The sequence below is a fragment of the Microcebus murinus genome, chromosome 4, assembly GCF_040939455.1.
Source record: "Microcebus murinus isolate Inina chromosome 4, M.murinus_Inina_mat1.0, whole genome shotgun sequence".
In the NCBI taxonomy this organism is placed as follows: Eukaryota; Metazoa; Chordata; class Mammalia; order Primates; family Cheirogaleidae; genus Microcebus; species Microcebus murinus.
The window spans coordinates 99,666,096-99,678,767 of NC_134107.1; the positions used below are offsets into that span (position 1 = coordinate 99,666,096).

The 12,672-nt window shown below is 37.2% G+C and overlaps 1 protein-coding gene across 6 annotated transcripts; it reads left to right on the plus strand.

The window, feature by feature from the left end:
• The first annotated feature begins 859 nt into the window (after positions 1-859).
• SC5D (sterol-C5-desaturase) lies at positions 860-12,294 on the plus strand. 6 transcript variants are annotated; one of them, XM_012789894.2, is made up of 7 exons: positions 863-960; positions 4,409-4,436; positions 5,604-5,683; positions 7,660-7,877; positions 8,624-8,756; positions 10,282-10,382; positions 10,729-12,294. In XM_012789894.2, the coding sequence occupies exons 4-7, from the start codon at positions 7,668-7,670 to the stop codon at positions 11,182-11,184; spliced, it is 900 nt and encodes a 299-aa protein (XP_012645348.1). In that variant the 5' UTR covers positions 863-960; positions 4,409-4,436; positions 5,604-5,683; positions 7,660-7,667; the 3' UTR covers positions 11,185-12,294. The 6 variants fall into 6 exon arrangements, with proteins under 6 accessions (XP_012645346.1, XP_012645348.1, XP_012645351.1 ...); XM_012789897.2 differs by having other exon boundaries at positions 867-960; positions 5,609-5,683; XM_012789899.2 differs by lacking the exon at positions 5,604-5,683 and having other exon boundaries at positions 867-960.
• Positions 12,295-12,672: the final 378 nt, after the last annotated feature.

Genomic DNA, 12,672 nt, shown 5'->3' on the forward strand with positions numbered 1-12,672 from the left:
TTTCCAAAAAAAAAAAAAAAAAAAACCCAGGAGATTCACAGCAACCAAACAGAAGGGGCCCAGTTTACCTGAGCTGGCGTGACGAGTCAGTCCCATCTGTTTCAACCCTATAAGGAAAGTAACTTTGAAACGACTATATCTGCTTTCTTCAGGCCTTCTCTGCCTATAAAGCCAGCTTCCTCTGCTCAGGTCGCGGGAGCTCTTATTCTATTTCATGGAATAGGATGCTGCCCTGATTCATGAATCTCAAATAAAAGCCAATTAGAGCTTTAAACTAAATTTGTGGTAACTTTTTTTTTTTTTGACAACCATCACTATGAAAAGGTCTCTGTCCAGCTTTATCTTCATCTTGTCACCCTTTAACAATCTACGTAAGCCTGTCCATCCAGATTCCAGCCAGCCATTGCTATAGAAGCTGCAGCCTGTGGTTTTAAGAGTGTTAGCAGCCGTCCCACGGCTGTCGCAACATCCCTCAGCTGAACTGGAGGGTGCCTCCGACATTTGCGTTAAAGGCAATGCCAGCTATTTCTCCCGAGAGAGCACCATTTTAGGACTGTTTGCATAAAAACCGCAGACCAGCTAGGCACAACTCTGAGCAGCAGACAGCAGTGCCAGTTAAAAACCGCACACAAACCTGAAACCCCGCCCTCCGCCGCCTCGGGACCCCAATCGGGTTCCCGCCCCCCAGCTTCGGTCTCGGAGCCGGAGGGGGCGTGGCCGAGCGCGGCGCGACCACGTGACCGCGGAGAGGCGCGCACCGCCGAGTCGCGCGATCCGGCGAGTCGCGCGATCCGCCGTCATATCAGCTTATGCCGCCGGCCCCTGATTGGCTGGCCGCTCCTGCCGCCCTGCGCGTGTCCTGTGGCTCCGCCCCTCCCGGCCCAGCCCTCCTGAAGACCGAAAACCTGCCCTGGCTTCCTGGCGAGCCGAGGCGTCCGGGGCGACTGCGGACCCCACCAGGTGGGCGCTGCGGGGTGCGGGCGAAGGAGGCGGAATACCCCCGAGCGGGCCAGGGGAGGCGCGGAAGACTAGGGGATAGAGAGAAATTAGGGAGATGTAGCCCAGGTAGGGAAGGCTGAGGGCGCACGGGCCTCCCAGATGCCAGGCACTGGGCAGGTGTCGCGAACGCCGCGGGGAAACCTACCTGCGGTGGCGGGCAGCAGAGATTGGCAGGTAGCTGGGCGTCCTTAGAACAGGCTGCCAGGGCTGTGCCAGGACGAGTGCGGGGCGTGGGGGACGCAGGCTGGCCGAACTGAGACCTCCGGCTGAGGGCCCTTCCTTTGGCAAGGGAGGGATTTCTGGTTCCACGGGGAGGTCTGGACCACAGACTTGGAAGGGCTTGAGGAAAATGCAGTATTTGATGTTGGCTATTGCGGATCTGTTATCCAAGGAAAGTCTGGCTGCTAAACACTGATGCTTTACTTTTTCCTTCGTTCTTGGAGGGTTGGTTTGTTTTTTAATGGGCAAAGGAGTTAGGCTGAAGAGTTCTTCGGTATCTGAACTCTTGACCATTGCAGTGCAAGCCTCAGTTACTGTAATTAGGAGGGAGGGACAATTTAGGGTTTGGGCAGAGTAGAAGAGAACGGGAAACAATCTATGACTTTAGCATTGTAAAAGGAAAACTCATGTATACTGCCATCCCTATGTTATAGCAGAGTAGATTTGGAGGTGGTATAGGTGAAGAAGACATTACTTTCAGCTGGAAAGTTTGTGGTAGCCTGGTATTTTTAGCCGAAACCTTCTATGAGGTTACTTGTGTTTATGTCACTATCATCTTTAAGTTTTAATGGTAAATACCTAATAGATAATAAATACATGACCCCTGATCATTTGTAGAGTGCTTTTCCATTCATTATGTAATGTAATTAGGATGGAGTGGTACTCAGAATTCCCCCATCTGCACATAAAATATTTTGAGAGATAATGTAGTAGCAAAGAGAACAGGCTCCGGAATGTACATCACAGCTGTTACTTGTTACTGAGAAAGTATTTAAATACCCTGACCTCAGTTTCCCTGTCTCTAAAGTGGGGATTATAGAAGTAGCCACCTCATACAATTGTGAGAATGAGGTTATACAAGAAGTGCTTAAAATAATACCTAGTTCTCAATAAATGTTAGCTATTATCTATACTTTTAAAGTTAAACAAAAAGGTAATAATAATAGACTCAGTCATTTTAAGCCCAATATTGTTCTATTGATAACTGTATTTTAAGAAACGTTTTCTTTATTTCTGCAAAGATAAAATACCAGCTTCTGTTTCAAGCAGTGGTACCTAGTGTCTGTGGAGCCCCTTAATTGAGAAGTTATAACTCCTTAAAATTACACACAAAATTACATGAGCTTGTAGAATTTTTTTTCTTTTTTATTTCGGCATATTATGGGGGTACAGATTTTAAGGTTTCAATAAATGCCCATTTAAAAAATTTTTAAAAAGGCAATAGAAGTTGGTGAAAGTCCATGAACTTTGCAACCAGCCTATGTGTGTTTGAATCCTAGCTCCAGCATTTATTTACTATATGACTCTGGGCAAGTTACTTGAATTTTTTGTGCCTCACTTCTTCTATAAAGTAAGTAATACTACTGCCCTAACTCTTGAGGTTTCTTGAAGGGCTAAATGAGATAATATATGAAAAATATTTATAGTACCTAGTATATAGTAAATATTAATATTAGCTACTAGCAGTTATTTTTCAAAGAAACGTCAGATGGGACCTTTTTTGCCTTACATTAATTTTGACTCATTTTTGGCTCCCATAACAGTAATAATAATAGCTCTTATTTATTGAGTACCTCTTGTGTGTCAGATAGTGTCAAAAGACTACTTAGTTATCTCCATTTTACAGATGTGGGTTTGAATATAAACTTACCTGGAAATTTAATTGCAGTGTTGAGATATTATTATTGATTTCAGAAGATTGTATGTTAGATGTCAGAAATTACAGCAATATATTAATGAATACCTAATTACTACATTCTACAAATAGAATTAATGGAAACTAAAAGTTCTACCTTTAGAACCAGTTTAATTTCATTGTCTAAACTGCCTCTAGATTGACTGAGGTACTAGTTCTCGCCCTTCCAGGCACAATTTTACTGTTGCAGCAGTAATGTGCAGGGACTATACAAATTAACACAATTAGCATGGTCTTCAGGTAAAAGCAACATTAAAGAGTTTTGTTTGTTTATTTGTTTTACTTATACTCGATATTTAAGATTGAATGAAGAAGATTCCTTGCTAATGTCTGAGTTCTTTTTGGCTGTATCTGGGTACTGTGTTGAATTAGGGCTATGTAGCACTATAGGTAACATGTAGATTAGCCTGTCAACTCTTAGCAACCTTTAGTGGTGTACAATCTCCTTTTCAATTATTAAATGTTTAGGTTCCCTGGTATTACTTACTTAGTGCACTTCCCCTGCTACACTGCCTCCTTTGACAATCTTCATCTTTATGACTTCAACTACTACCTATTTATGAGGCTTGCTTTTGAGTGTCAGATTCATATTTACATGTAGCCTACTTCTTATATCTAGGAGCCCAGATGAACCACAGGTAATTAGATTTTAAGATCCAAATTGAAACCATCATTACTTACCCACTCCCAATACCACCTCACCAGCATCTACTAGCTCTGCCAGTATTCCTTATTTCAGTTATAATGACACCACCATCTACTCAGACAAGCCAAAATCTCACAGCCATCCTAGATTTTTCACTTTTTCACATTCGGTATCTGTGGATTATCCAAGTCTTATGGATGTTTTTACTTGATAAACCTCTGATGAATGTGGCTATTCTCACTGCTACTGCCTGAGATCAGACTGTCATTTTCTCTGGATTAGTCTACCACAGGAGCAACCAGACTACTCTCCCTTCTTCCCATCATTATTCATATTTCTAATGGAATGGTTTTTATGAAATATGGGTCTAATTATATCTTTTTCCTGCTCAAAAATCTTCAGTGTCTCCCCACTGTGTGTGAGAGAAAATCCGAATTCCTTAGCAGGGCAGCAGATCCCTTCATAGTCTAACACCAATCTTCTCTTAACCTGGTTCATTCCTTAATATGTTTTTCCCTCTGCCTTACCCTTATCACACTGTTTGGCATTCACCAGCCACACTCAGTAAGCCATGAGCCATGCTTTGTAGTTGCTACTTCTATTTAAAATACTATCCCTAACCTTTTCTTTTCTTTTCTTCTTTCAGAATATTACAGGGGTGCAAATGTTTTGATTACATGAATTGCTTTTGTACCATTTGAGTGAAAGTTGTAAGTGTGCCTGTCACCCAGATAGTGTGCACTGTACCTACCCATTAGATGTGAATTGACTTCACCCCCTCCTTCCCCTTCCTACCTGATTGCTTTCCAATGAATGTTATTTCCTTATTCCTTATTTCCAACACGTAGGTGTTGATCAACTAGTTCCAATTTAATGGTGAGTACACGTTTGTTTTTCCATTCTTGTGATACTTAACTTAAAAGAATCATCTCCAGTTCTATCCAGGTTAATCCAAGTGGTATTAGTTCACCAATACATGAGTAGATTAATAAAATGTGGTATATGTATACCATATAGTACTACTCAGTCATTAAAAAAATGGTGAACTGATACCTTTTGAATTATCCCTAATCTTTTTTTTTTCCTGGTGATGTCCTTAAAAGACCAAATCTAATGTCATATTCATTAGGAAGGTTTTTATTGTAAGCTGAGGTAGTTGTGTTGTCTTTTCTGATTTCATAGAATTTGCATATACATTTTTATTACAGCATTTGTCATATTGATGTAATTGTTTCTGTAGTTGCCTTAGCTTTAAAACTGATTTAGACTGTATATTTTTAATCTTTGTATGCTCATTACCTAGTGTAGTGCTTAACACTTAATAAATTATTATTTGAATGAATTAAAAATGGCATATGTGATGAGAGATATATGTTACTCTCTGGCATCGATGTTAATTAAATTTTTCTTTCCCCAACAGTGAGAAAATATTCATAATTCATATCATAGGCAAAGGGCTAAACTCCCTACTAAGTAAGGAGATCCTAGAATTTGACTTTTACGAAGAGACTAAAAACCTAGTGAGAAAATGGGCAAAGAATAAAAACAGATAAACACAGACAAAATATAAATTATTCTAAACATATGATTGATGCTCAACTTCATTCACAATGAGGTAAATGTAAATTAAATATACACTGGAATATCCCTTCTTTCCTGTTAGATTGATGCATATCCAAAAGTGTGATGGTATCACTTGTTGATAAAATTGTAGAGAAATAGCAACTATCCTATGTTGTTTGAGGACTTTCAAAGTAGTACAACCCCTGTGGAGAGCAATTGAGCAATATCTACCAAAGTTAGGAGTGCAGTAACTCTTTGACTTAGCTCTTCTGTTTGCAGAAATTTACTCAATGCAGGGTTAGTCATTGTAGCATTAGTTGTAATAGCAAAAGATTGGAACCTATCTAAATATTTATGTACGTGTTTAAAATAAACAACAGTGAAGTTACACAATGGAATACAGGTTCATAGCCCCTTGGCTATCATTTGGAAGTTTGGAAGGCCCTGAAAACCAAAAGGTTATTTTGTTTTTGTTTTAAGTTCAGCACTCAAACTCATTTGGTGACAAATCCTGACTCGAGCTGACTGAGGCACCCACCGTGTCTTGGTGCACCTACCAGGTATTCCTGCCTGTTGCTTGCTGGTACTGTTGCTGTTGTTGTTTTGTTACTTAGGGCTTAATTGCATGTGAAAATATAGCAAAAATAGTTTAAGATAGCCTACTGGATAATGACAAACAAGAATGGCAACATCTGTCATTGATAACAGGACAGAACACGGAGTTGTAGGAGCTTACACATGGTGTGTCTGTGTAGTATCTTACTAAAGGAGACAGTATGGGAACTACCACCATACATGAGACCATTTGACATTGCTGGCAATTCTCAAGGCTTGTGTTTATTTGACCTTGGAACTTGCTCAATGTGAAAAGTCCTGTCCCTTGGGTGTGTGTCAAGAAGAATCATTGTTCAATATCACAGCTCCTGGAGGCACTGTTACCAATTGGCACTAACAAAAGCCTGACTGAAAATAATTAAAAGGAAATACTGAAGACTGAGATGTCCATAGGAGGCTTTGAAAAGTTCTGATATTTTCCTGGGATTCTAGAATGATCTCCATAAGCAGGGCTGTGCACATACCCGAGAAAGATGGAAGAAGACCCTAATCTCTTCTCTTTGGCTGACCTTGAGGGTTAGTGCAAGAAAGAAGTGAAGGCTAGTTAGAGTTGTAGACTGCCCACGGAAATGTTGAAAGCTTGGCCCAACACACAGCACCTCCGCAAATGATAGGAGACTTATTGGTTCAAGGCATTTAAGAAAATCTATCCAGTCATTAGTGAGAGACTTCAATAGCTGCACATGACAGAGGATACAAGGATTATACACTTAGTCCAGGAAAGTCACTTAAATGCACAGCAAAAACAACAGCTAAGTGAGTCCTGGGGCAGGGGAGGGTATATGGAGAATATGATTTCCAGAGTGCATATCATATTATTTAAAGTTTTCCATTTTCCACACACAAAAAAGTATAAAATACAAAGTATGGCCCATACACACAAAAAAGGCAATTAATAGGAACTGTCCCTGAGAAAGTCCATGTTGGACTTACTGAGCAAAGACCAAAGTCATCTCCTATAAATATATTAAAAGAACTAAAGAAAGAACAGCATGTATAAGTAACTAAAAGAAAGTATGAGAACAATTTCCCACCAAGTAGATCACTATCAATAAAATGATAGAAATTATTTTTTAAAGAACCAAATGGAAATTCAGAAGTTACAAACTACAGTAACTGAAATTTAAAATTAACTGTTTAGCTTGACAGCAGATTTGAGCTGACAGAACACAGAATCAAAGAACTTGAAGATAGGTCAGTTGAGATTATATAGTCAGGAATAGAAATAAAAAGGAATGAAAAATGAACAAACCCTCAGAGACTTGGGGACGCCATGGAGTATACCAGCATAAGCACAATGAGAATCCCAGAAGAAGAGAGAGAACCCCTCTCTACAAAAATAAAAAAATTAGCCAGGCATGGTGGTGCACATCTGTAGTTCTAGCTACTTGGGAGCTAGAACCAATTCTCCCTATGTTCTGTCAATGGGAATGTCACCCCCAGAACAGGTAGTCCCTGATTTCTATGGTTGTGTTGGCAGCATAGATACCTTTTAGAGAATTTATCTTAGGTCTCAGTGTTGAAACAAAGATCTCTGAAATATGAATCCTTGAAGGAGAGCAATGCAGCTGAAACTTGTAGCTGACAGAGTAAACCCTGTATTCCCATCTTTACTACTTGTCATATTGCCACAGGATGCAGAAAGAAAGAACACTAAAATGTAATTGGACCTGAGCTTAATAGCTTAATGAGATACCTTAGTGAAAAATTTCCTGTTCCCATATATGATATGAAGAGATTGGACTAGACATATTTAAGTCGCCTGGAGCTTTAAAGATGGCATTCAGAGGATTCTGGTAGCAGAAGACTTGTACCACATATGGTGGTTCTTAAATCAGGAATTTTAGATATAGTTTTTGAAAAATCTTTGCTTAGTAAAAGTAGACATGGTAAGTAATTGTTACATGTGTTTATCTTTTAGGGGCTAAGATGGATCTTGTACTCAGTGCTGCAGATTATTATTTTTTTACACCATACATATATCCAGCCACATGGCCAGAGGATGATATCTTCCGACAAACCATTAGTCTCCTGATTGTAACAAATATTGGTGCTTATATCCTTTATTTCTTCTGTGCAACAGTGAGCTATTATTTTGTCTATGATCATTCATTAATGAAACATCCACAATTTTTAAAGGTAAGAGATTTTCTTACCTATTTTCTAACTACTGTTACAGTAAAAATAATATGATGAATTTGTGAGATTTTCAGATTAAACTGATTATATATAACTTTAACAATTAAAGTTTTGAGATGAGCCACAAATGAGTTAGATATTTTTGTGAGGGCTAATCCCTTCTCCTTTCCTTAATTTAAACAAACCTAACTTTTTAGAAAAAGTTGTTAGTCTGGTATCTTATCTTGCTAGATACAGAGAGGAGAACTGCTATGCTGATATTGAAGAATAAATGCACACATTGATGTAATTCTTTTAATATATGACTTTCACAAATTGAATTTTTTTTTTTTGTCTAGAGAGGGGATTCAGTCTCACTAGTTTTAGAGTTGTTTAGAAATCATTTTTCCATTTCAGTTATTTGTATTTGTTACTCCAAGGACTGACCAAACAACAAAAAAATAAACAGGATGTGAATAGAAGTTAATTATGAAAGAAATGATTATTCCATAATAGAAGTTTAGAATATATATTTTGTGGGAAGGAGAAAGATATCAGAATCTAAAATATTTATTGCATTTGCTCAGCACAAAAGGAATGACTTTCTTACACACCCATTCCCACATACTAAAATTTTAATAGAGACAGTTTGGAGGCAAGCCCCTTCATATAAAAGGAATTTTAAAAATGCAATCTGAAATAATTTTGTGCTAGTTTTGTATAACATAGATTTTGTGATTTATAAGTATTGGAAATTTCATTTTCAGAATCAAGTCTCTCGAGAGATTAAGTTTACTGTCCAGGCGTTGCCATGGATGAGTATTCCTACCGTTGCATTGTTCCTGCTAGAGTTGAGAGGTTACAGCAAATTGTATGACGACATAGGAGAGTATCCAAGTGGTAAGTAACTAACATGAATATTCTTCAGGAGGAAAGTGGGCTGAGCACGGGTCGGTCTCTTTATAGAACCAAATCTTCCTCATTTTTTCTTCTTTTAAGAAAATTACAAATTATTCATTTGTTTTTAGTGTTTTATTTCCTGCATTCGTGTCTTGCCACTTATATGCATTTCTTTAGTTTTGTCTGTCCATTTTAAAGTCTATTGTAGATGAAATTGTGCCTGGGAGAAGACTGGAATGATCAGCAATAGATCCCTGCATTTGTTTTCTATTATTGTTACTGGATTCAGACTTCTAAAAAAAATAACTTGAGTCATACAGATAATTGTTGAAAATACAGATTTCTAAAAATCCATTCTCTTGCTACTTAGAAACTGAAAATCTTTCAATATATATCCTTCCACTTTTCTGAGCCTGTAGACTTCATTATTTACACAAATGAAGTCCTACTATGCATATGGGTTTGGACCCTGTTTTTTTTTCTGTTAGCAATATATATGCCCATATTTTCATGTCAGTATTGACATTATATAGTATACTAGTCATAGCATTTTATTGTGTGGATAGCCATAATTTACGTGAAGGATTCCTAAATATTAGACCTTTAGATTGTTACTTTTTTTCTATGATAAACAGTCCTGCAGTGACAAAACTCTTGTGAAATTCTGAAATTATTTTAAGATACATGTTTAGTATGTAGTGTATGGAAAGTAAGAGTAATAGCATTTATTCAGTGTTAATATGTGCTAGTGATAGTTCTAAACTCTTCCCATGTATCAGCCCAGTTTTTCCTATAACAATTCTATGAGGTAGGTATAATTACTATGCTCCTTTGATAGGTGAGTAAATGAGGTATAGAGAGAGTTTCAGTAACAAATAGTTGAGGGATTTGAGACTTGAACCCAGGTTTGATGGCACCAACACCCACGAGGGAACAAAAAATGTATACTAGCATGATGAATCAGGTGGGCCTTGAAAAATAGGTAGGATATGAGGAAAAATATGGGAAGGGAGGGCATTCTAGATTCTTGGAAAAGTATGAGGAAAGATACAGAGGTAAGACCTCAATACATGGAGAAGACATTAAGAAAGCCAGCCTGGTTAGAGCAGAAGTACAAGAATGAGACTGGGAAGATCAGAATGGGTTGGAATAAATGCTAGGTTTAAGGTATTTAGTGGAAAATGAAGTTTTAAGGAGGGAGGTAATATGTAAAGATATGTTTTGGGAAGAGTGATATGAAGGAAATGACAATTCTCAGAGATTTAAATAGTATAGATGTCTTAGGCATATTCTCTTCTGTTTTATAAATATCTTTATAGTTTAATTAAGAAACACTTTAGGTGGGACATTTCCAGTACATATGAGAGGGAAATGAGTAAATGACTAGATTCCAGGGAGTCGCGGGAGATTAGTTTACAGTGTTTGAATCTGGGATCCCATTTTTCACTTAGATGGACATGTAAAAAGTAAACTCTAATCCTAGGAGCTGAATTTTGATTATTCTGTTTCCTGTTGTCTCTTCTAGGCTGGTTTCAACTCATGTTTAGTGTAGTATCGTTCCTCTTTTTCACTGACATGCTGATCTACTGGATTCACAGAGGCCTTCATCATAGACTTGTATATAAGGTAGGGTCATTTGTAGGGGAAAGAAAAAAAAATTACATATTTCAGCAATGTATGATTATAAATTCTGTTCTGTTTCCAAGAATTTCCTCTATCTATATTAAATGCCTGAGTAGCCATAGTCATGACAGCTATTATGAGGCACATTTTGTTTTGAGGTACATTTTTGTTTATGGGTCTGCAGGGGCTGTCTTAGAATTTTACTGTTTTGCGATAAAGAAGAAGGGCATTTTATAAAGTGATGTTGCTAATTTTGAAAGGATTTTCTAGTTAGGTCATTCCCACAACATGAGTTGAATGTTACACTGGGTAATGTTTGTGGTGCTAACTGTGTCCTTTTTTTCTATAGCGCATACATAAACCTCATCATGTTTGGAAGATTCCTTCTCCATTTGCAAGTCATGCTTTTCACCCTGTGGATGGCTTCCTTCAGAGTCTACCTTACCATATATACCCTTTTATTTTTCCATTACATAAGGTAGTTTATTTAGGTTTGTACGTCTTGGTTAATATCTGGACAATTTCCATTCATGATGGTGATTTTCGTGTCCCCGAAATCTTAAAGCCACTTATTAATGGCTCAGCTCATCACACAGACCACCACATGTTCTTTGACTACAACTATGGACAGTATTTCACATTGTGGGATAGAATTGGAGGCTCGTTCAAAAATCCCTCTTCCTTTGAGGGGAAGGGACCACTTAGTTACGTGAAAAAGATGACAGAAGAAAAGTGCAACAGCCATGCAAAAAATGGTTGTAAAAATGAAAAATTATTCAATGGAGAGCTTACAAAGACTGAGTAGATTGCCCAATTATTCTTAATATATTTTTAATAAGGAAAAATACTCTGTGTACAGCCAAGATACATAGCATTGGTATCATTTGAAAATCAGCGTTGTGAGTTCTGCTGAGGAATGATCATAACAGTAATCAAGAGAAGATAAGGTGAACACCAAGATTTTAATCTCATGCTTAAAAGGCCAGATGTTGATCCAAGGGACATGAGTCTTTCTAGCCAGCAGATCTGTAGTTTGTATAGTCTCAACAATTTTAAATAAAATAGAGAATAAGTGATAAAGGGGACTAGGCTATATCCTTTTGCCTTAATCCATCCATATTCATTAAGGAAAATTCATTCTGCTTAATAATACCAAGACTAAGAACCATAACCAAGAAGTGCTAATATGAAGATTGGTCCTTGTTTCAGGAATGGTTAATTCTTCAGTATTGGCATGACAATGACTATTGATATTACTTTATTCAAGTGAAAACATCAGTGTAGAAAAAAATTTGGATAAATTATCCATGTAAATGACCTAATTGATAGCAGATGTAATAAGATTATCATCTTCCTACACATAGGAGGCTTATTCTTATGGACGTTGTCAAATACTACATTTTACTGATGAATAAATAAATTGGAATTTTTAAAATATCAATATTACCATGATTTAATCTAGATTTGGGATTATGTAACTAAAGGTTTTGATGGTTATTGTTTAAAACCATTATTTAATAAGTATAAAAACATGTGAATCTGAATATATTTAGAAAGAGAAATGTGATGCCGAAGTAATATATTTGGCACTACTAATTTTTTAATGAATGCACCGCACTTTTGCTGTTTCAAAGTTATAAGCCTGTGATTTTTATAAAAGGAAATAATTGTTGAATATTTAGACTCATCACTGAAGATTTGTTTTGAAATCTTGTTTTCCCTCTTCTCTTTTCACTTTTCCCCACTTCTTCTGCACAGACTTAACAAATACTTTCATGAAGAAATGTCTGTCATAACATAAATATATTGGAAAAACATGTTTGTAAACATTCTATAAGGTATTTATATAAAAATCAATAAAAGTTGATTATTACTATTAATAAACTGTATCAGTTAAATATTGTAATAGCACAAAGTGTTCTTTGTACACATGTTTTGCCAGTTTGCAACCACAGGAATGATGTGGATTGTTAGGTATTTTGGAACAGGAGTCCCCAACCTACAGTGAGTTGTATAATTATTCAATTATATATTACAATGTAATGAAGTAAAGTGCACAGTAGGTGTAATATGCTTGAATCATCCTAAAATCATCAGGGTCTGTGGAAAAATTGTCTTCCATGAAAACGGTCCCAGGTGCCAAAAAGGTTGGGGACCATTTTAGAACATCCTTAGATGCTCAGTATCAGGGAAAGAAAAGGGGTATGTGGGGGAGTATTACGTTCTTTTTATATTTCACATCTTTATTAGCTATGAGTGTTTTAGCAAGAGCCCAGTCATAAAATTTAATGCC